We start from the raw sequence: 23,321 nt of genomic DNA, 5'->3' as shown, positions 1-23,321 counted from the left end.
TGTGTGTAGAGGTCTTCATTCCCCTTTCTTTCCTTGTAACACTTGCAATATGTAAAATGATTAAATATAAAAAAAGAAGATGTTTTAACATAACCAGATATAGATTTTTATTAGGGTAGTTTTCATGAAGCCCATCCTGACAGTCAACACAAAAGAGTAAAACTGAAATGCAAAACCATGAAAACAATGTGAATATAGTATTTGGCAGATTATGGGAAACACAATTGATTAAAACCCTACATATGAGCAATATGTTACAATATGTGTAACTGACCAGTCACCACCTGAAAATGTCTAGAACATGAGCATTAATCATCTGGTGAAGTCATTGCACATACAGAGCTTGTGACTACAAATGAATAAATGCAGCTTTATTGAAAATATGACCAAATACTTGTACAAAGAGCTGTAGTTCTCAACTGTACAGATGTCTGAGAAGTAGACCTTTATTGTGGCCGTCAGCAGGGTCTTCAGGTTAAGAGGTAGGTGTGGATTTCCTCCTGGTCAGAGATGTTCACGTTGTTTAGCTTGATCTTCTGGGCAACAGGGTTGGATCTGGACATGAGCTTTCTTCCACTCTGAAATGAAAGAAGGCTGGTGTTTTAGCCTTGTCACTGGTTTTGTTTCTAACAGTAAACTTTTTACTGAATAAGAACCGCCTTAAGTACATGTTACAGTAGAAGAGACACTGAACAGTTAAGGGACACAACGCAGTGAGGGATCATTCAGTCTGATGGTTTTATTGGTTAGAAATGTATATTTACACCTACTAGTGCAGCATGCGGTCACTGTGAAAGATACTCTGTTTTCCAGGAAGTAAAAGCAATGAGTTAATTTCATGGGGACTTTAAAATGCTACATGTCGCACCTTTAAGGGAAAGACTTACTGTTCTCTTGACGTCGGCCTGAGATCTCTCCAAGGACTTCTTCACCCTTTCCTCCTGGTGTTCTTTCTGCTGCCTCTGCTTATCCTCACGCTGCCTACAACATCACACAGGATGCAGGGAGAGAGAGAAATTTGCTTTGAGGAAATATGCTTCTCTTGTTTGACAGCTCAGCCCCAGAGGGTTTTAAATGGAGCTGGTCCAAAGAGCACAGACGGTCACCGGTCCATACCTGATCCTCCTCTCCCTGTCTTTGATCTTCCCCACTTTCTCCAGGGTTTCTGCAGGGATGCTCTCCATGTTCTCCAGCAGCACAGACACGTGCTTCTCGATGGTGGCCAGCATCTGCAGGGTGCTGAGGTTGGTCCTCTTGTCATCCACACAGGAACGGTACACTTCCTCCACCTTACCGGCCAGAGTGTCCAACATGCTGTCCTGTCAACGAGGAGAGGAGGTGCAACGGAAAGATGGAGAAGGGATGGAGGAGAGGGGACGGAATGAACCAGGTTAAGTGATGGAAACGGGTTACGAATGCCAGCGTTAGATCTTTTCCTCTCTCATGCCTTTGGTTTCCTTTGGTATAAAGCATCACAGACCGGCTGGCGGCTGGGCTGGTAAACATGAGCGTGCTGTGTGCAGTTTACTGACATCACATTACAGGATTTTCTGGGTATTGGAGTTGAAACTTTTCCCGGTGCAGCTTTCAATCGCGATTTGAAAAGAAGTGGTGTTGGAAAATAATGCAATTAAACATAGTCTGCTCCCTTACCTGGTCTCCTGCCTTGAATTTTTCAGAGTTGAAGAAGTGGACCTTCAGTTCGAGCTCGGCAGCCCTCTCCTTCTCTGTGGCGATGCTCTGGTTCATGAGGTTGATCTGCACCATGAGCTGCTCTGCATCCTGTTCCCTTCAGACAGGAAGGAAGGAGCAATGGATGGATGTCTTAAATTGTAAAACGATGGACGTTTTACAATTTAAGCGTTTAGCTGACGTTTTTTTCCACAGTTTTCTGAAAAATAACATATTCCCTGTAAAAAACGTTTCTGGCTTAACTTGTAAATATGGCCAACAAATTTGTCATGCTGCATCTTTACAAAAGTAGCTGGTAATTTACAGAGGCTTATTTTGATATCTTTGCCATTTCTATTTTATGGGGAATTTTGCATGGAAAATCTGAGTATCCTATTTTTACAAACCCCTCTGTAAATTACCAACGACTTAATTATCCATTTAATGAAGAGGAAGAAAAAAAAAGAAAATTAGAAAAGTCACAATACAAAAGGGTTTATATTTGTGCCCATATATAAGTTCTTAATTATGATTTTTTTTTTCCTTGTTCATCTGTGGTGCCTTGCCTTGAAGCTGCAATAAGCAAAATTTTCGGACCACTAGAAGGCGACAGAAACCGCAATACATTTGTAAATAAAGCACAGCAAAGCCACTGCACTACAGAGGTCTACCAAGGACAAACATTGTAAAAAAAGGGTCTTTAAAGTCAAAAAGGGTCTTTAAAGTTCAGCCTGTCCTTTTCAGTGTTCAGAAAGTGCTAATGTGTGACCCTGTGCTCCCTGAAATGCACAACATACACTTAAATATATATTACGCTTACATCTTCTTCTTGCTGGTCTCCATGGCCTGGCGGAGCTCCTCCAGCTGCTCCTCAGTCTCTCCGGAGTTCTGGATCAGAGACAGGTTCTGCTCCTGCAGCTCCGTCAGCAGATCCAACAGCTGCTGGGGGTCCGAGAAGTATATCTCCGGTTCATCCTGCAGGGGGCGACACCGCACGCACATGAACACTCAAGACTGATGCCGCTTCAGTGGATTTAGATTTTCACTTCTGGAAAACTAACCTCATATTCCGAGCTGTCGCTATCCAGCTTTGAAACGGGGATCCTGAAATGTCGTGGAAACAGACTTTAGGTTCTGTTATGTGCAACATGACAGCCATCAGTGTGTTTGTTGGTGTTTGCTTACGGTTTGTGTGTGTGTGCTGAGGACTTGCTGCTCTGTCTGGAGGACAGCCTGGAGCTTCTGATGGGAGGCAACGCTCCACCTGCACCGGACGCCTTGCTCTCCAAGCCTGCATGCATACCAGTGCCATCTATACTCTACATACTATATTGCAATTGTGATTTAAACTGTGATTCATATCATCATATTTTCTTGTCATACATTGTAAAATTGTAATTTGTATTGTGTGAAAAAGTGATTTCATGCCTTATAATCTATTTCATGTTGGATTCTACCTCCACTTGGTGTTAAATTACACCCAGGGAAAACACTTACCGCGCTTAATGCCTGACTTGGTCTCAGTCTCCTTGTCTTTGTCCTTATCCTGAGCGTCTCTTTGGGCTTTAGCTTGCAGAGTCTTGGCCTTCTGGGCCTCCTGCCACTCTGGAGGAGACAGCTTGAACAGAAAGTCCTTATACATTTTATACTCCTTCAGGATTTCCTCATTCTTGGAGATTTCACTGTGTGGGAGAAATACCAGGTAAGAGCCACATAAAAGTGGAGCTCCACTGCAAAATAGCTATTGTAGAGGAATACCTCCAAAAATGATTCACCTTTGTTTATAGTGGTTTTCCATGCGACTACTGGGTAATCACTTTGAACATAAAACATACATACACACATAGAGGTTTAGTAGACAACATTAAAAGACTTCTACCTTGTTATGGTGACCATTTCAGTAGTCAGCCTCTTGATCTCAGCCATCCTTTCCAGTTTAGATTTGGTCTCCTGTTCAGCACTGTGCAAAGACGATGTCAACATGTGCATTACATATCACACATCCTAATATATAAGGTACGTTATATCCAGTTAGAGCTTACATCTTGATGGCCTCCACGGAGTTCTTGTCGTTCTCTTTGAGGAACTCCTCAAACAGAAGGGCGTCGCCGTCCAGCATCTGCTGGGCCCGCTTCAGCCTTCTCTCCTCCTTCACGATGGCGTCCTCCAACTTCTTGATCTCCGCTCGCTTCACCATCAGAGAGTACTGGGGAGGAGACGGAGAGGGGAGGAGGGGATGGAGGATTGCAGAGAAAAGAGAGGAGAGGATGGGTAGTGGAAAGAAGACACGATACACTGTATTTAATGCTTGTATTTTATGCTTCTAAGAGATAAATAGCTGAAGTGGGTTTTAATATGTGAAAACAATACAGGGTCATGTAGCTTTGACTTGGATTAATCTGGTTATTCTATTGCATGGACAGTATTGAATATAATTGGAGCAAATTATGAATATGAGGTCATAAAATCCTTCTTGCTTGACAGAAACCTTACAAGCTAGCTTGATAGTCTAATGTAATTTTTAAACTCGTATATACCCGTAATTGTAATACTTTTTACTTACTTTTTTTTGTTAGGATTGATGCTGCTGCATTTTTCCTAACTAGAGGACAAACTATAAAATATTACCAAATCCAAAAGCAGGTCAGTGCTCAGTTCAACAAGTTTACTATTCATAAAAAAGTGATGGAGAGTGAGCAGATGGACGGTAAACAATCACACAGTCACATTTGCATAAAGGTTTGAAGCTGGATGTCGTTCCAGCTGTGTGAAGGTCTTAAAGACATTTCTTACCTCCAGCAGAAACATCTCCCGCTTCTTGGCAATAAAGTCCACTGTGCTCTCTTTCTCCACATTTTCTGGGGAGACACATTAATATTTAACATCAATGAATCATTACCACATTCATTCTGAGACATTACTGTAAACAAATGAGACTATTGCTGAGAAGTTGTCGTCTCAACTCTCTCCTAGTCTTTCCTGAATAAAGTTGATGTGACCTGACTGATGTGACCCCGCTGACCTCCTGTCATCATGGCCCTCCTCAGGGTGGGTCTGCCCTGTAGGCTTTTAGGTCGACTCTTCGTCTTCTCCCGCTCCTCATCCTCCTCCTCCTCCACCAGCTCTCTCCTCAGCTCCCTCTGCTGAGCCCTCATACGTCCAGCGTGGGTCGTCTTCTCGTGGACGGGCAGAGACAGATATGCACACGTCTCCTGGGTGTGGAGGGGAAAAAAAGCGATCAGTTTTCAGTTATACACACAGCTGTACTCAAACACACACACACACACACACACACACACACACACACACACACACACCTACCTCTTTTCGCTTCTCCTTTTCCTTCATCCTCAGCAGGAAAATGTCGTTGTCGTCTGGCACTTTGAACGGGGACTGCCGTGTCTTCCTCACTCTCAAGTCTGCACACAGAATTAAATAAATGTGCATATGGGAAACAATACCATATATAGTGTTTTGTTTGTTTGTACCTGGTTTACAAGATTCTGCAATACTATCAGACTCTGAAACAACAAGGGTGCCTGAACGCACCTCTGGTCCCTCTGTGGGATGATATCATTGTTGAGATCATTGTGATTGTTTCTTATGTGTGGCATGGTATTGTAGCATGTACTTACTTGGCTGTGTTGGCAACATCTCTCTGGGACAAACCAGTGCAGTTCAGTGTCATGAATATAGCTCAAGGCTACTATTGGCTTCCCACACGGACTTGGCTTAGTGTTAAACTTGGCTGCGGGGCACAGACCTGCAACACATACAAATGGCAGCCTATTTCCACTAAAGGCGATGCATTTAATTTGTCAAGACTCTCTGTTAATGTCAATACTGGCTTGCATTAAGGGCATCAACTCAGCAATGGCAAAGTCCATGTTATATACCAACAAATCTTCCAAATCTGCTTATGTTACATTTCTGGGGAGAAAGTGGAGCAATGACTGATGAATATTAATATTTGGTTGATGTGATAAATTACTAGATGTAAGCATTATATTATAGAATATTATACATTTTTGCAACAGCGACAGAGGTTTGACAAACCAATGTTATCAAGTCAGAAATTACAGCTAGGAAATATGATTGACTCAAAATGCATTTGAAATACACAGTGGAAATGAATTGTACATGGTCATATTTGCACCACAGAAGCATATATACATATAGCCTACTGTATATTTGATGATCTACCTAACAATGTCTTTACTGTTATTGTTGTTAATACATGATGATTAGATGTCTAGTAGGGTTAGGGTCAGACAGACAGACAGACAGACACAGACAGTAATGCACACCACCACACTTAACAATGGTATCAAAATGGACAAGTGCAGTCTATTGCTGGTATCCAGCACCTGCACCTACTGCCATATAACTTACTCAACTCTGTTCTGGCTGGATAGTTATATTACCGTTTTATTCTCTGGAACTCAGTGCAATATTCTCTAGACCAGTGTATATTTCTGTTGTGTTTTCTTCCCATCAGTGCAATTAGTCAGGGTCCAACAGAGGACCATGTGCATACTGGATAGAGTGGGAGGGAAGGAGCACGAGCCCTGCTGCGACTCACACTGCGTCCGTTCCGCAGACCTAACGTAACTTTATCTTTGTTAACGCAGAGATAAAACAATTTATCTCCTTGTTTCCTCTAACCTGATAATATCGTGTAAATCACCAAACTGGCAGTTTAGAGAGAACAGTGGTCGTGAATGCGCCATATATACTGTTCCAAACACATTTGAAACTAGCATTACAATTAATTTTAACAAAGGAGTAACGTTAACAGTTAACGTTAGCGTTAAAATGTTACGTTAACTTAACGTTACATGGCAACTTGCAGGCTAGTACTAGCTAGCTAATTAAACTTCCTTCAAGCACCTTTTCACTTTGGAGGTAACGTTATTCAACAATTAAATCCACCTACCTGTTTGCTGTGTCACTCTATCTTCTATAGAAATAACTTTATCATATAAGCATCCGGGAAAAAAACTGTTCTTTAGATTGGAGTTTCCTTTAGACTGGACTCTATTTACCCCCTTTTTTTTTTTACGTTGTGTTCTGCTGTCATGGTAACTGATGCTGCCTTCGGTGTCTCCTCTTAAGCTCCTATTTCTCCATTTTGATTTCGTAAATACGACTTGTTCCCCATTCAAGTGCTTTTGGTCGGGAATAATAACAAAAAGTAAAAGAAGTAGGTTTGTACGGGTGCTGTTATTGTTTCATTGTATAAATTAAGCAGCACAGAGCTACTGTGTCCTGCAGCAGCAGAAGGAAAAGGAAAAATGCATATAAGGATTGTAATTGATGCTTTGGTTATTTTATTGTGTGTGAGTGAAAATAGCGACATACAACAATACTAATTATTTAAATTGAAATTTTAAATGTATAGTAGTCATATTCTGGAGCAGTTACTTAGAAAGTCTAGTTTCCCCAGTTATCAGAGATAATTCCCATTTTCTCAGTTCTATTTACCGTTTTGTTGGCTAATTTCTTTCTTAATTACAATATTTCTGGCAGCACTTGAAAGCACCATCATTGCAATCAACCTTACCTATTTTCTTACCAGTAGATGGCGCCAAAACCATGATAGACCTTCCCCCCCATAGCTTCCATTCAGAAAACACAAACTCCAATAAGTAGTTAGATAACACAATATTAGTTAATATGTAAGCAATTATTGACACTTGCACTCATTCATATATAATAGAAATATCACAGGAAAACTATAAGTCCCTATAGGAATATTATAGGAATATTATAGTGATACCAGAGCAGATCAAACACAAGTACAATAACATCACTATAAAGTCACTATTGAGTAACACAGACACATTATAAGACCCTATAGGAATATTATAGGATTTTTACAGTGATTTCTCCTTGCCTACCTTCCTCTTTGACCTTTTGACCCCACTGATGTCCTGCAGGCATTCTCAATCCTGGTTAAAATATATGTAATTCCTTGTCATGTTGGTGATCTTTTTATTGAAGCTTATTTAACTGTTGCACTCATTGTCGGTTGCTCTGAATAAGACAGTCAGATGAACTAAGATGTAAATAAAATGAAAGCTGTCAGTGTATTCGGAATATCAGTTAAAAAAGTGAAATCCTGAAATACTATCTTATTTTGTCTCTTTTCAAAACACAGATGATATTGGTCCACAGTGTTTTCCACTTGTATGCAGTACAAATTCACATTTAATCTATATCTGGGCATCAACTAGCAGATGCACGAAGAAAACGTCTGGAAAGTTATAAACAAAGTGCTGAGGTTTAGAGTCTGAATACAGAGATTTTAAAAATATTCTCAAAGTACTGGAACTGTGCTTGTACCCGATGTCTGTACACCTGGCTTCTGGACCTGTGCGTGTGTGTGTGTGTGTGTGTGTGTGTGTGTGTGTGTGTGTGTGTGTGTGGTATGTGTGGAAGGTAGGTGGGGGTGCACACACACACACACACACACACACACACACACGCACACGCACACCGGTTAACAAGGCTTATCATTAACTTGTGTTGGACTGGATGCTATTTTTCTAAATAATTGACCTAGCTGACACTAAATCTGATTGCAGATCAGCATAGTGGCAGAAAATGGACCCATTTCCAAAGGTCAACAGCCAAGGAGACAGACCAGTAGGAGGTTTTTGCCATCGATTTCGACATAGCAACTCAGAAGAAGATATATTATGGTGCTTTCCCTGCTGCAGATCTCAGGTCCCTTTCCAATATTCTAGTCTTTTAATGTAGATAGTACCAAAGCCCAAACACAGTTTATTCTCAGAAAACAATTCGGGTACTAATATTGTACCCCGAAAGGTCCCGTACTCTCCACTTTCCAGTGTTTTATTTTATGTCTTGAGGATATAAAATCTATAATATAAAAGCCTGAATGAACTGACAGAATATTTTGTGCACATTTAAAGGGGCATTAAATCATCTAGAACCTTTATCGACCTCTGCTGGTGACCAGTAGGAATTGCAAACAACCATATCGAATCTCCTAAAAAAAAAAAATTGTACTTATCGGCCCTTTAACAACATATACAGTGTATATAAAATATATCAGTGCATCTTCAGACATGTAACAGTACAAAGGATGCCATTCAACCACAGTGGAATAGTATAGTATATGATCCACCATTAGTATGTTAAGTGTGCATGTGATGGTTACATGCTCAGATGAACACCCAGGCTCCTGGAACTTTCACAGACTAGTGCCAGCCATAACAGACAGTGTTGCAAAGTAGAAAGTGCCTTGCAGAGATTGGGCCACAACAGTAAATGTCTGGAGATATTATCCAGGTGCACGACTTGCACCATATATGGGCGGTGGATGACTGGAATGGACTTAGGTCTCATTTTATATCAGGGTGTGCTCTTAATAATGGCCTACTTAAAGGGGAACACCATCCAATTTGAAGAATCAATAGGTACAGTCAGTGTGAGCAACACTCTCCTAAAGCCAAAAACAAGACAGCTTAGATTAAACATGTGATGTCACTGGGAATAATATCCCCATAGATAATGAATTGAAAATTTTGTGGAGCCACATAAAGTTTGTTAGAGTTTTTATACCTATGTGAGCTTTGTTCTGTGGTACCGATGTCATTTCTGAAACAGAAAATCTCCCCAATTCATTCTCTATGGAGATAAAACAAAATAAGACTTTAATGATCCCCACGGGGAAATTGGGTATTCTTGATCTCATCACATGTTTTAGTCCTAGTTCTCTGGTTTCTGGCTCTGGGAGAGAAATGTTAATTGGCACAAATGTTGATTGGACTGTCTTTGAGCATAAAGAAGAAGATAGCGGCTTCGTTAAATCGATTGGTGTCTCCCTGCAGCATGATTTGAATATTGCTTTGATGCCATAACAGCCACTAGAGTAAGTTTCCACACTCTTACCAACTGTAGAATAACTGACATCATCTTTTAATTAGTTCTCAGACAAGTTCCACTATGTTTGACTGCATGTGTTGCCTGCTGTGCGCTCTGAACAAATTCAGTGGTGATTAATGCAAATCCAATTCATGCAAATAGTTTGGCACATTTTCTGTCAGGAGCAGCTAACTGTATGTTAAATGAACCGGAGGTTCAGAATAAGTATCTCACAGTTGTCTTTTAATGCACTGTGACTGAGAGTGTAAAGGCTAATGTCACTCAATTTAAGAATTCATGCATGTTACTCCTTTGGTCTGGGAGAGACTAGCCAGTATCTGGAGCTGCTCCATAGAGAATCTATTGGGAACTATGGTGAAGGTGTCAGTTGGTGCACCCATGGGGATTTTCTGGTGCAGAACTGATAACACTACTATGATTTTATTAAGATATCTATAAGCCTTTGAACTTGGCACTGAACCACTCAGTAAATGACATCATATATTCATGCCTATCCTTATCTTAAAGGGGCATTAAGTAATTAATTAAATTCATCAACCTCTATTGGCGACCAGTGGGAATTACAACAACATCAACAGATCTCCAGCAGAGCGTATGGTGGCCAGTAAGTGACACAAATCACCATGCCTGTCTGCCATCAACTGTCATTCTATCATTGGATAGAAGGCATCGATAGAACGTGCATTACAACAAAAGATAATTGGGCCCAATCTTACAATATCATATGAACACATATGACAAAAAAAATCATGAGAATCAAGAAAAGCAGTTGTTTTGAAAAGAATTGAAAAAAAACAAATAGAAGAAATGGAGGAAAAGTTCAAACAAAAGGAAGAAATCTATTAAAAATTGATGAGACTGTACCTAAGTAATGAAGTGAAAATAAATAAAATGGTAAATTTTTAGCATGTGCTTTCCCCCTAACCACATATAGGCATGCATTGAGTAAATGTGTGCAGCAGTGTCACATCTTATGTCAGTAATATCTCACATGCTGCAGCCATTTGGAATAAACCCACTTTGCTTATTTCCGCGCGGATAGCTTTTGCCGGCAGCGATGTGGCCTCCTCCGGCGTACTGCATCTCTGGAGGGCAAAGAGGAACCCTGATTTCCACATCTTCCCGGCTTCTGTGCATCCCGGGGGGGGGGGGGGGAGACAGAGACAGAGGAGGAGAAGTAGGGCAAAGGCGAGCGACTGATCCTCGAATCGGCACCGCTTACCCGGGCCAGACGAAGGCTCGAGTGTAACCTGCGGGCCGGGCCGGGCCGGGGCGACAACCTCATGGTTTGGGCTCCAGCTGTTTGATGCCTGGATTAAGAGGTCAACTGGGATCAGCCAGACCCGCTGCTCCGCACGGTCCGCCCTATTAGCCTCGAGTTACTGTAACGCGTTCTCCGTGGGCCCCGCGGTGCGCCCGGTCAGGCCCTTCACTTCATACTCCACTGACGACACCGTGGGGTCGGAGGGGGGAAGCGACCGCCCGGGAATGGAGGGACTGTAAGGGAAGGAATTGCAGGATATACAGGGTTTCCCAAGCTGTTCTTCATATAAGGAATGAATGAAGCGATTTGTTGACATGCCGTATGGTCGTGGAGAGTGACTTGCAGTATGAGGTAGGGCAGCGGTTCTTAACGTGGGTTCCGGGGACCACCAGGGGTCCTCGAGGGGGTTCCAGGGGGTCCCCAGCAAACTGATGAATTGTGATTCATCAGTTTACAAGAAGTGAACACAATTAGAGAATGCAGAAGAATAACTGTTTTGATTATATTTCACTATCTACAATACAGATAGTCATGGAATTCTGGACAAAATCATATCTGACAATAAACATTTTCTCAGATTTGGGTCCGAGAGACAAAATCTCATCAAATGGGGGTCTGTGGCCCTAATGTGGACTAAATTATGGGTCCTTGATATGAAAAAGGTTGAGAATCACTGGTGTGGGGGGTGCAGTGGAGGGTAATCTCAGTTTACACAGCTTTTGGATTTGCAGAAATAGAGTTTACCACCTTTTTGGACTGATATAATTCTTTATGATCATAGTATACATCATAGTAAACGGTATAAACTGAGGTAAGTCATATGAGGATATGAGGATCTCTTAAAGCAGCATGAGACACCGGCCTCAAATGACACTGAAACTATCATACTATACACCTGTCTGACAATTTATGCCAAAAAAAAAATCAAAATCTCATTACTTTTACTTCCTGGAGAAGGGAAAATCTTTAGTGGTGACATCATCGTGTACCAGGAAGCGCACACAAAGAGTCCCACCAATAAAACCATCACAGATTTTTGAACAGTTCCCATCAAATAAAGCTGCCTTTCTCTCCCTAACGGATCTCTCATTGGTTTACACTGCTCTCAAAATGCTGTTTCATTTTGACTTTAAGGGGGGAAAAAAGCGAACGCCTTTCTGAAAGTATAATTGATTCTTGTTCCTATCGGTGGAGGTCAGGGTTTACCCAGCTTTTTTATATACCACTACAGAAAAACAAAGAAAGAAAATCCCTGTTCTAATCGCTAAACGCAATCATCGCAGAGAGAGAAAAAAGACGCAGCATTTAAAACGCAGCCTGAGAATCTATTTCCAGGCGCTTCTGTGGCAAATGCGGGCTGGAAAACGTCTGCCGCCTCGTCGCCAATTAAGCGGCTACTCTTAATTGCAGAATCCCAGAATAACTCGCCGTGTGTCTCTCTGTGTGTGTGTGTCTCTCTCTCTCTCTCTCTCTATCTCCTTGTGATCATGTGTTTCTCTCAGGATGCTGGAGTGGCTGCTTAAACAAACAGTAAAGGAACGGGCCTTTGGAGGAGGCTTCCCGTCCGGCTCTGCTGGTTTGGCCGCATACTTCCTGCGAGAGCGAGTTCCTCTCTTTGTAGATTTGAGGAAGCGCGGTAGCTGTTGTTGTCGTCGGGCTAGTAGCCCCGCGCTGAAGGCCGCTGACCCACGCTGACCTACAGTTACCTCCGACAAAACCTCCGCGGCGTCAGAAGCAGCTGTTAATAGAGTGAGGGTTAAATAAAGGCGGAGTGTCATAATATAGCAATTGCCTTGTAATAGCTGATTATTTTTTATATGCTTTATTCTCCTTCCAGTTGGAAATAAAACACGTGCGCCAAAACTAACCTCTTTTTTTTTAACCGCTTTTCAAAATAAAAGCTTTCCTCCTCTCTTTCACTTGGTTTTATTACGCATGGGTATGTGTGTGTGCGCATGGGGGGAGGGCAGGTTAAAAACTTTTTTCCTCTCTAAAGACACTTGGTTTTATGTGTGTGTGTGTGTGTGTGTGTGTGTGTGCATGGCGGGAGGGTCCTCTATGTGACATGTGCATATGTTGATTCTCTCTATGTGACATCTATGTATAATTTCTCATTGATAAAGTGATACTCTGAATCTAGCAATAGTGTATTATGCATATTATTTTCTCTAAGTGGTAAACTAAAACCTCCAGTCAGTGATCAATTTTCATAAAAAGCAAAAAAATCCTTTATATTTTCAGAAAAACAACAACGTATGCTTTATTTCCCACTACATCCCCGAGTCACCCCACTTCAAAGGAACCCCGTGTAATGTTTTTGCTCTTCCTCCTCTTCTCCTCTTCCCTCCTCCAGCAAAGCATCCCCACATGTTGTTCCACGCAAATCCTGACGGACGTTGCCGGGAGGGCCCGCCTCCGGCCCCCACCCTCCCGACCAATCAGGCTGCAGAGCGGGGACGAGCCTTCAGTCCCCGGCCTCTTATTTCTCACTCCCGTAAACCCTTGTAGCGCACACTGGCAGTCATGTGACGGTCATATAGTACAACTCAGTCAGCGCTCAGTCCAGTCTGAACGCTGCTGCTGCTGCATGGCGAGTCTCAAGGGCAAATCATGCGCTGGCAGTAGATCTCCCCTATCGGATGCCAAGGAATAAAACTAAAACTCACCGCGCGTTTGCGTTTGGGATTATATTTGCGTTGACTGAACACGGTAAGAAAAGGAATCTGGTTTATTTGCCTTTTTATCTCGGCCGTGCGTTCGGCTGCTCGGTGCCATATGCTGCAGCAGCAGGCTGGACGAAAACATGTTTACGTTGTAGGAGAGCGAGAGAAGCGCGCCTACTCATGCGTTATGCATGGCCAAGGGGACGGGCAGGGGAATATAGCACGATGCTGTATGTTCTAATAACGGATGGCTTCAGTTTGATAGTGGAAATGAATCAAAATGAGTTTATTCCCTCCTGTGCAGCAGCACATGTGACGGGATTTAACAAGCTCCCCTTTTTGTTTTAATCCACTGCTGCCTGTAAAATCAGTTTGTGCAAAGCATGTTGATTGCTATGATTAGTTTATTATTATTATTGTACAATTGAAAAATAGATTAATTGTTATGTTGCAAGTATAAATGTAAGGCCCCGGCATGAGAATGAATAAACTCAGTCATTTCCAAAACATGCAGGTCGTGGTAGCTGTACGGAAGCATTCATTTTCATCAACATTTGAAAATGAATAGTAAAGACTCCCGCCGTAGGGATGAATGGTACGGCTCTGATGCGCCGGCCGATACTGGCTGTGATAAGCTGATAACCGGGTGTCTCCCCAACTCCAATGACAGTAATTTGCCTGGATTTACTGCTCTTTAAGTGTCCTGTAAACAAGCGGGCAGGTGATTTATGCAGCGGAGGAGCGCACACTGCTCCCGGCTGCCCCATGCGGTGTTTTCTGATAATAATGTTGACAGTTTGCTCTGGTCTGGCGGGTTACTGTCGGTCACTCAGCACAGGGGCCCCTGGAAAGGGGAAGGGGTTACAATAAATGACCAGGAAATTAACCTATTTATGAAGTCTACAGTATAATAGCTATAATAATGATTAAAAAAAAGCGGACCCATGTTTTCATGTTCATTTATATTATTACTATTATGCTGAAGGCTGTGACTTCGCCATCATTATTATAATGAAAAATAGGTGTAGTAATCCTATGATCAATTTTAGAGAAACACTATACAAATATCGCAGGAAAACATTCACTTGCTACAGGTAAAAAATTGGTATATAAGTTAAAAAAAAATACTATAGTAATACTATAGGAGATTTAAAAAATACTTTAAAGGTCATAGATAGAAAGATAAGGTCAGATAAGAGAATCCTATAATAACACCATAGGACATAAATAAATAAATAAAACAAAACAAAACAAAACAGCATGGTCACCATAAGAAAATCCAATAGAGATACTATAGGAGAAAAAAAATCCTATGCAGAAAGTATGAGATGGTCACTGTAAGAAAATCCTATGGGGATGTAGGAGAAAATAAAATCATCTATATAATAAGGTCAAAATATAAGAAAAAATATGAAAAAAATCTCTATCTATCTTGTTAGGGCAGCTAATATGATGGTTGCTGTGTGTGTACTTTAGCAGGCCCTAAATAGCCTACAGCTAGACAGTATAGAGTAGGACCATACCTAGAGGGCTATTACAAAAAGTCAATTCAAATTATATGTCATCCTATTAAAAAAAGTTAAATACACAAAAATACAAATTGTAGAAATAGAAATGTAGGATAGTATCTATTTCATTATGTCATGAAGTTATTTTTTCTTTCTGTTGAGTCACTGAAATTCTAGTAATGGAGTGTGATATGGTTGCTCTTAAAGGACAGCCTCATTCAACTTGCAAGCCTACAGTGTGTGAACTTGAAATTTAAATATGCAGCATTTCAATTTTTCATACGTGGGCTGCGGGCAGAGCGTCTCATATGGGCTGATAGATGGATCAGAGGACTTTTCATGTCCTAGTGATCATGTGGTTCTGAGTCAGGTTCTTTCTTTCCTTTCAAATCTTTTTCTGTTATTTTTTTTTTTGAGGTGCAGTTGCACATGGAATTGAGATTATCAGACTTCTCACTGTCTCTGTTTGTTCTTATTTAGACGTATCCTGACTGGAGACCTTGGATTGCAAGAGGCTTTTTTCCCCCAAGCTTACTTTTTCCATCCTGAGAGAGAACAACAGGTGTTTGACTATCTCACTCCAGTGAGAAGCGTGGCCTTGCTACCAACCCCACGCTGGGTTTATTTGCTCCTGCTTTCCCAGCAACACGAGGAATAATTCTCCAATAAACCATTTTAAACACAGTCGTGCAAGACAAACGGGAGACAACCTTTTGGCACTAGCCAGGGATGGTAGATAACTTCCTAGTGAACGAGGAGACTTTCCTGGCTTACAGTGGCTCCCCGCCTGCCTACCGGCTGTCCGACATGGTGACAGACTCGGGCTCCTACCAGGTGATGCCATCGCCGTTTTCTGAGGACGATCTGAGCGAGTCCTCCAGCCCTCGTTCATGCTCCAGCCCGGACTCCCAGGTGCTCAGCTCCAGCTACGGCAGCAGCTCCAGCGCTGAGAGCCAAGACAGCATCCTGGACTACCTGCTGTCCCAGACCTCTTTAGGAGGTGCCAACGGTGCAGCAGTGGGGTCGATGGCCCCTATGCCTCTTCCCACTTTCCTCTGGGACTCGCGGAGGGATGCGCCCTCCAAACAGGAGCCTGTGAAGGAGGAAAATTTAGACTTCCCTGTCTGGTCCAATGTGGAGATGGAGGAACCGCTTGGAGGGTCCTTCCAGCCCACGCTTGAGGAGATCGAAGAGTTCCTAGAGGAGAACATGGAGGTGGTGACCATGAAGCAGGAGACCCGAGAGGGTGCGCCAGGGTTATGCCTGGGGCTGGAGGAGGTGCTGGGGCTGGAGGTTGGCCTGGAGCTGTGCAGGGAAGCCTCCCCAGGGCCCAGGCTGGAGCCAGAGGCCAAGCTTTCAGACCAAACTGTCCCCACTGCCAGCACCGCTACCCTGGCCACTGCTGCCACCACTGAGACCAAAACCACACCAGTCGACCCCACACATGAATCTAGCACAGGGGCCAAGAAGGCATCAACCAACAAGCCTGCATCGGCAGAGAGCGGTGCAAATGGTGGGGTGCCGGTCATCCTCCAGATTCAGCCCATTCAAATTAAACAGGAGCCCACAGCGGCGCCTCTTACCCCAGTGGCCCAGCCCCCACAGCCTGCCCCTGCCTCGGACATCAAAATCGCGCAGCTACTGGTCAACATCCAGGGCCAGACCTTTGCCCTGGTGCCCCAGATCCTACCCTCCCCCAGCCTTAACATCTCCTCTAAGTTTGTACGCATTGCACCAGTCCCCATTGCAGCCAAGCCCCTTGGGCTCGGGGATGGCTCAGCCAGCCAGGGATCAGGGATTCTTGTCGGTCAGAAGTTCCAGAAGAACCCGGTGGCGGACCTTATCAAAATGCACAAATGCACTTTTCCTGGCTGCACCAAGATGTATACCAAGAGCAGCCACCTGAAGGCCCACCTGAGGAGGCACACAGGGGAAAAGCCTTTCGCCTGCAACTGGCCCGGCTGTGGATGGAGGTGAGTGCTGTTGACGGTGATTAAAGTGGTGACTAATTGAATGCGTTTCTTAGTACATCCAAACATTCAATCCATTGGGTGACAACATCAAACATTCACCTCACAGACAGAATGATCTCTGCCCATACAAAATTACCATAATTGTACCCTGCAGCTTTCAATGTTTATAAGTTTGTTATCTTAGGAGATTACATCCTCAGAGATTGAGTCATATTTATGACTGGTTATATAAAGACTGTTTAAAGGTTTGTTTATTTGCAGGACTGAGCACTTAGAGCAGGCTCTCCCATGCATCTGCATGATTTAAAGGGGCTTAACCCCCATTTGTTAGCATGGCCCATTTGGAAGCAGCAGTAATTATATGTCAGTGGGACACGTCCATTTGCCGCGCGCAGTGTCGCATTGCTCAATGGAAGTCTGGCGCAGATTTTAACTGACACATGAATTGACCTGTCTCTTTTTGAGGTCATCAATTAGCACCAGCTAGGGGGCTTAGAAGGCCTTCAGTGGAGATCCAGACCCCCCCCCCCCCCCCCCCCCCCCCCGCCTCCACCCCCCAACGCTCTGTCTGCCCCACAGCGCCAAGCTATACAAAGCTAAGGCATACCACAGCTGAAAATGCAGAAGCTCCTGAGATAATAGAAACAACACTACAACATGCATTTCATTATTGGTAATGGAGTTCATTACTAAGGGAGCAAAGCTTTACTGGCATGCAGCCCTGCTCTCCATTTGTGGAATGCCAGCCATATGCTTTACCAATTAGACAGGGGAAACGTATTTTTCTCAGAGGATCCGTAATAGAAAAGCCAAACGAAAACAATTAGCCACTTGTCTTTCTCTCCTCTTCACTCAGCTCTTGAGCTGAAGAGCTCTTAATGGCTGCCGCGCATCCAAAGTGTTAATTGGAACGATGTCAAGGAGTGTTGAAATAAACAGGTTCGCTTGCAGCATCACACTTGTTATCAGGCGGTGAGATATGTGGGATATGCGAGAATAGCTGGGGTGTCATTTTTCTGCTGGTGTAAACTAAATCTGGGACGGAGCATGTGGGCCCGAGTCACATGGGCACAACATGGGCACCTCCTGTGTGTGACTCGACAGCTGTGCAGTGGCTGGAGTGTGTGTGTGTGTGTGTCTATTTGTGTATGCCAAATATATTGGAGCAAGATCTAATTTGGAAGCCAGTGTGTGTAGCAGAGAGAGCAGGAGAGAGAGACCTTGCGTGTCTTCATCAGTGAAGCAGTTTCTGCACTCAATAAAGTGTGTGCTTACATTCATTAGTCTGAAAGTGTGTGTGTGTGTGTGAGGGTGTGAATGTGTGTGTGTGTGTGATGGAGTGTGATTCTTGGCCCAGAGTTGAGCTGGCTGATTTCCTGAGGACATCAGGTCAGGCGGTGAGGGTGACAGAAGTGGTAAAGGAGTGTAACCTTTTGACTTTCTCAAGCCATGGGAGAATGTTCTCTATGCACCGCACACACACTTCACTCAGTACAAGGGGCAAGTACTGACATGGTGTGTGTGTGTTTTTGTGTGTGTGTGTGCTTTGCATGTGTGCATTCATCTATGGCATACGGTATGTTTGCATGTACCTGTGCATGAACAGGTCTGTGAACAGGTATCCCTGTAGCAATCCTTTATGTGATTTGCATTCTGCCTGTCACAGCTTGCAGAGATCAGTCTTAGAGGATCCTGCTCAGTCAACCATTCAATCATTTATAAGTTCTTCTTTTTCCATGCATGTAGTGAGCAATCAATAATATCCCTCTAAAAGCTCAGTATTGGGCCATTTGACTTTAGTACCAACCTGGCAACACGCCACTAGCCATGTATTTGTAATGCTGCACAAGTGTGTCCTAATACATGAGGGGAGCTGGAGAAATTTGTGCAGTAGTTATCCAGGCTATGCGTTTCCGACTAACAAAGGGCTCTTGTCCGGACACAAAAGGCAGGATTTAGTTTGGATGGAAGTGTGTGTGTGTGTGTGTGTGTGTGTGTGTGTGTGTGTGTGTGTGTGTGTGTGAACCAGTGTGTGTGCAACCCACTGTATGTGATGGGGCTGGGGCAAACGAGGGGGGCGACAAGAGGAAAAAAAAAGAAGTTGGGGAAAGTGTGAGAGAAGCAGCCAAATGAAGTGAGGAGCAGAGAGTAACTAAGATAAAAAAAAAAGAGAAAAAAAAGTGGTGTTAGTTGGTGGTGTTGGGAGGAGGGGTGGGGGTGGGGGTTGAGAGAGCCAGACAGAGTGGGAGAAGAGGCCTGTTTTAGTTTTGCACACAATCACTTGAAGGGAGCAGCAGTGAGGAAGTGGAGCGAACAAAGACGAAGTGTTGAATAGTTACCATGACTGTGGGCTAGGAACGTCCAGGCTGCCCCGCTGCATGAAAGAGGAAAGAGGGATCAGTCAAAGGTTCCTCACTTAGGCTGGGAGGAATGAGGAGGGGATGGATGGATGCAAACATACAGTAAGCATGTTACTGTACATTCAGGCGTTTAGAAGTGTGAATCCAGGCACGCATGTGTTTGCACTGCATAGAGAATAGTCTCTCCTAGGCAGATCCAATCGCTCAACATTTCCCCCTTTGGCTTAAAGAAATACACCAAATTATTTGGGAGATTGACCCGTTGGTCAACTTGACCATTAAGTGATAATGCTAGTGGCCTGCGCTGCCCTATAAAGCCAAAGAACAGTACTTGCATGAACAGTAAAAAAAAAATAGAAAAATGCCTTTAAAGTTTATATCTCCTGTCCCGCCAAAAGTACTGGTACCACTGAAGTAAAATATTAAGTAGTAGAATACACTGGAGCCAATGATCCAACAGGGACACATGGACGATTTTGGTGTCATCACACCAGCAGGACAATCTCTCAAAATGTGGTGCATTCCTTTAAACCACGTGAGCACTAACAGACAATCCCCGCTTCCATATTTCCTCTGGAGGTGTCGTGGATATGATAGCATCAAGGCCAGGCTGGGTTACTCCACGCTTTCAGGATGATGGTTGGAGGAATGAAGCCGGCGACTCCCTGGGGGGTTTCTGGGAGTAATGTGCCCGCACACGAGGGGAATGCTGAGCAGGGAGAGAGGCCAAAAGAAACTTCCATATACCCTACACAGCCCAAGCACTCCGCACAGTTCCACTCATGCTGGATGAAGTGCAAGGCCAGAAGCTCTTAACTAGACAAATACCTCCGATTTGGTCCGGCAACCCAAGTCAGTGTGTAGTCGCACTCTAATCGCTCTGTTAGCAGTGAACTGTTCAAATGGATATTCATTGGCAGGTATGTGGTAGGTGTCTTAGGTGCTATTCAAAGGGTTTTATTGGCAATGTGACTGTTCTGCTCCCTCTCCATCTAAACCGCTGTCAGATGTTGGACGTAACTTGCTCACGTCTGTTACTCTGTTAGCATTAAGCGTGTGCTGTATCTGCGTACAACAGATAGTAAAACGGGCTTTTCCTCCAGCTCCTTAAAGTGTCGCTGCTTAATTACAGGGCAAGATCGTATCGATTCATCATCTTGTCAGGTCAGCCGGCAAACATCTGGGCCGCAGAGCCTGGCCGGGGGAACGTACAGCTCCGCAGAACTAGGTTGCTGGGAAGAAGCCCTGGAGCTGTCATCTGCCTCAAGGCTTCGGCCATGTTGCCTCGCATGCTAACTCCACCGCGATGTTCGCTCGTCCAAACGAGTAACAGGGAGTAAGTTGTAGCGTCAACGTGTGAAGCATTCCCACTTGTGACAGATGATTACGCTATAAAATCCGTTGGGCTCGGTGAGAAAATATCTGCTCTCCGCAGCCTTTGCGTACGCTTTGGGGAAAACGGGGAAGTTGCCAGCATTGAATACAAAATAACAGAGCGAGCGCTGTGGAGAGATCAAGGTTCTTGTCTCTGATTGCAGTATGCGCTGTAGGCGGAACGTGTCAAGATGAGTGCTGTAAAATACCCTCAGCACACACTGCGCTGTTTACTTTAAACATAAATGTTTTTGTCGGATCCATTTGTTTTTTGCTCATTTGTTTGTTCTAGAGGAGCCAAAGATGAATAGTTTCCTCATGAACAAAACCCTCCAGAGCCACAGTCTCCGGATGCATAGAAGATGTTGCATTATGAAACTAGTTTGCTGGCAGTTTTTGAGCCCATGTGCCGGAGACGTACCCCCCCTAAATTGTAGGACTTTCCCTTAGAGCGCAGACGTCTTTCACTCTTGCTCCATTTGTCTTTGCAATCTATGAAAACGGCGCTCTTCCTCTTCTTCTTCTTCCTCCTCGCAGGTTTTCCCGGTCGGACGAGCTGTCGCGACACCGGCGGTCCCACTCGGGGGTCAAGCCCTACCAGTGCCCCGTCTGCGAGAAGAAGTTCGCCCGCAGCGACCACCTGTCAAAACACATCAAAGTCCACCGCTTTCCACGAAGCAGCCGGACGGTCCGCACAGCAAACTGAAACCCCACTGGGATCACTGGGATCACTCTCACACGGACATAGGCCACGGGAGCTGGGTGTGTGCGTGTGGTGTGTGTGTGTGTGTACGTTGGGATACTTGTATCGGTGTGAATGCGTGGGTGGGAGCGCGCGTTGCTTTTTCCAGAAGCATGTGATTGTGACGTTCTAATTTATTGTACAAAGGCAAACCAACGACGAGTTACCATCCTCTTCGTGATCAACTTCGCTACAGGTTGTTGTTGCTGTTGGTGCTTTTGTATGTTGTGCTCCTTCTGTTTGTTTTTTTCAGCTCTGTCTTTATCTCCTCTCTCAGCAGAAGATAAGATAAGCTTATTTTCTTTCAATCTGGATTACGAGACTGCTTGGTAATAGCCTTGCGTTTCTGTTTTACCTGGATAAGAACAACTGCCTTTTATCTTCCTGAAAGCTGCCAATGTCTTGGACATTCCTCATGTTATGCAATGTTTAGGAAGTCAGACTGAGGTTTCTCCTGAAGCTTCGTCCTTGTTTTTGCTGCCTTGCACCATAGCTCATTGACGGAAAGGTCGAAGAATACCTTTGTCGTTCAACTCGATGTTGATGCACAGGTAGAGAACCATTGTAATATGTGGACATGAACTACTGATACCATAACAAACTAAGGCAACGTCGCTATAAGCTACTGGGACTGCTCTCGACATTTTAGAGCAACTTTCTAAACCTGCTACGACACAAGGAGGGTGAGGGGGAGGGGGGTGGGGGGGGAGTAATAGAGCAACACAAAAAATGCAAAATTGATACACAACTAAAAAGTTAAGCGCACAGTCATGATTGTTAAACGGGCCTTCTGATCAGTGTTAAGTGTTCTTTGTTGTTTTATTCAGCTTTTTTATCAAGAAGCCTTGTGTACCTGTTGGTCTGCTATTCTTATCGCTTTTCTGGCCTTACTGTACCACAAAATCCTTACTGGAGAGCCAAATGGTTTCAGAAGTCATGCTTTTCAGTGATCCATGTTTGATGGGGTGTTACGTGACTGTAAGATGGTTTCAAGCCTAACAATCAAAAGGTGTCATACTGCAGCCCATGTCAATCAGTGCATAGCCATGAAACTGAATGTCTCAGTTTGCTCTTGTTATTATGTTAACTATTACTTTGCTGTTGACTTGACACAAAATCTGCCTCAACTACACTTTATCTGTTACTGGAATACCCCTGACAAGCCTTGGCCCTCAACTGGCGGTATGTTAGTGTTGAGGTGGCCCAAGTGGACACACACTACACACCATGGTGCTGAACAACCAGGAGAATGTGCTTCTGGGGAAATGTAGTCACAACATCCCTATTGAGGCCATTTTTGAACGTCCTATTTTTTGCTCGAACATTGTTTGCTATGTATATCACGCCCTGCTGTGAAGATGTAGGGGTGTGACAATACCGTCCATGCATAATTCATGTATGCCAAGCGACAAAAAAAAAAAAAGCAGGGGTACACAATATTGTACATCATTCCTTTCATTCAATTTTTGAATTTTCAATGCTTGTTTGAACACAGGTGTTTTATCGCATCCTATGAATGTATGTAAATATGCAGGAGTGTACATAGCTGCATCCACAGGAGACACACAGAAGACTATTCTGATACCATATCTTAAAAAGTCAGTGGTTGTGAAGATTTCTAGTGTAAACCCTCAATGTGTACATAACATAACGTTTCAGTACATATGAATATATTATATATATTTTTTTCTTTGTTCTACCCAAGATGCATTTACAAATAAAATGAAAAGAAAAGCATGTGTACATGTGTGTTTTGTATAAGAATTCCGAAAATGTATTTACTGCATTTGGACCAATCAGCAAGACATGAGTTACATTATAACTCATTGCAGTAGTACTCATTGCAAAGTAT

At 43.6% G+C, this 23,321-nt stretch overlaps 2 protein-coding genes across 2 annotated transcripts; one reads left to right on the top strand and one right to left on the bottom strand.

The window, feature by feature from the left end:
• Positions 1-440: 440 nt before the first annotated feature.
• On the bottom strand, positions 441-13,374 carry LOC139655605 (cilia- and flagella-associated protein 100-like). The gene is made up of 18 exons (XM_071533046.1): positions 13,350-13,374; positions 12,394-12,587; positions 11,168-11,277; positions 10,969-11,082; positions 10,808-10,884; positions 10,605-10,670; positions 4,993-5,090; positions 4,694-4,883; positions 4,465-4,529; positions 3,714-3,877; positions 3,551-3,631; positions 3,186-3,353; positions 2,733-2,775; positions 2,492-2,646; positions 1,654-1,789; positions 1,117-1,319; positions 888-981; positions 441-578 (listed from the first exon to the last, which is right to left on the bottom strand). The coding sequence occupies exons 1-18, from the start codon at positions 13,372-13,374 to the stop codon at positions 471-473; spliced, it is 2,091 nt and encodes a 696-aa protein (XP_071389147.1). The 3' UTR covers positions 441-470.
• A 2,375-nt stretch (positions 13,375-15,749) lies between these two features.
• LOC139655611 (Krueppel-like factor 15) lies at positions 15,750-21,433 on the top strand. The gene is made up of 2 exons (XM_071533054.1): positions 15,750-16,993; positions 21,265-21,433. The coding sequence occupies exons 1-2, from the start codon at positions 15,750-15,752 to the stop codon at positions 21,431-21,433; spliced, it is 1,413 nt and encodes a 470-aa protein (XP_071389155.1).
• The last annotated feature ends 1,888 nt before the right edge of the window (positions 21,434-23,321 follow it).

Source organism: Centroberyx affinis, unplaced genomic scaffold (genome assembly GCF_046629955.1).
Source record: "Centroberyx affinis isolate AG114_WGS23_722 - 3 ecotype Tasmania unplaced genomic scaffold, CSIRO-AGI_Caff_v1 ptg002313l_1, whole genome shotgun sequence".
In the NCBI taxonomy this organism is placed as follows: Eukaryota; Metazoa; Chordata; class Actinopteri; order Beryciformes; family Berycidae; genus Centroberyx; species Centroberyx affinis.
Note: the sequence above shows the minus strand (reverse complement) of the source record. Positions and strands in the feature narration are given on the sequence as shown.

Coding starts and splice junctions, on each gene's coding strand:
- LOC139655605 (XM_071533046.1), bottom strand. CDS start 13,374: ATGACTGCCAGTGTGCGCTACAAGG. Junction 2,647..2,732: donor GCGACAGCTCGGAATATGAG/GTTAGTTTTCCA, acceptor CGCCCCCTGCAG/GATGAACCGGAGATATACTT. Junction 1,320..1,653: donor AATTCAAGGCAGGAGACCAG/GTAAGGGAGCAG, acceptor CCTCGTTGACAG/GACAGCATGTTGGACACTCT.
- LOC139655611 (XM_071533054.1), top strand. CDS start 15,750: ATGGTAGATAACTTCCTAGTGAACGAGGAGACTTTCCTGGCTTACAGT. Junction 16,994..21,264: donor TGGCCCGGCTGTGGATGGAG/GTGAGTGCTGTT, acceptor TCCTCCTCGCAG/GTTTTCCCGGTCGGACGAGC.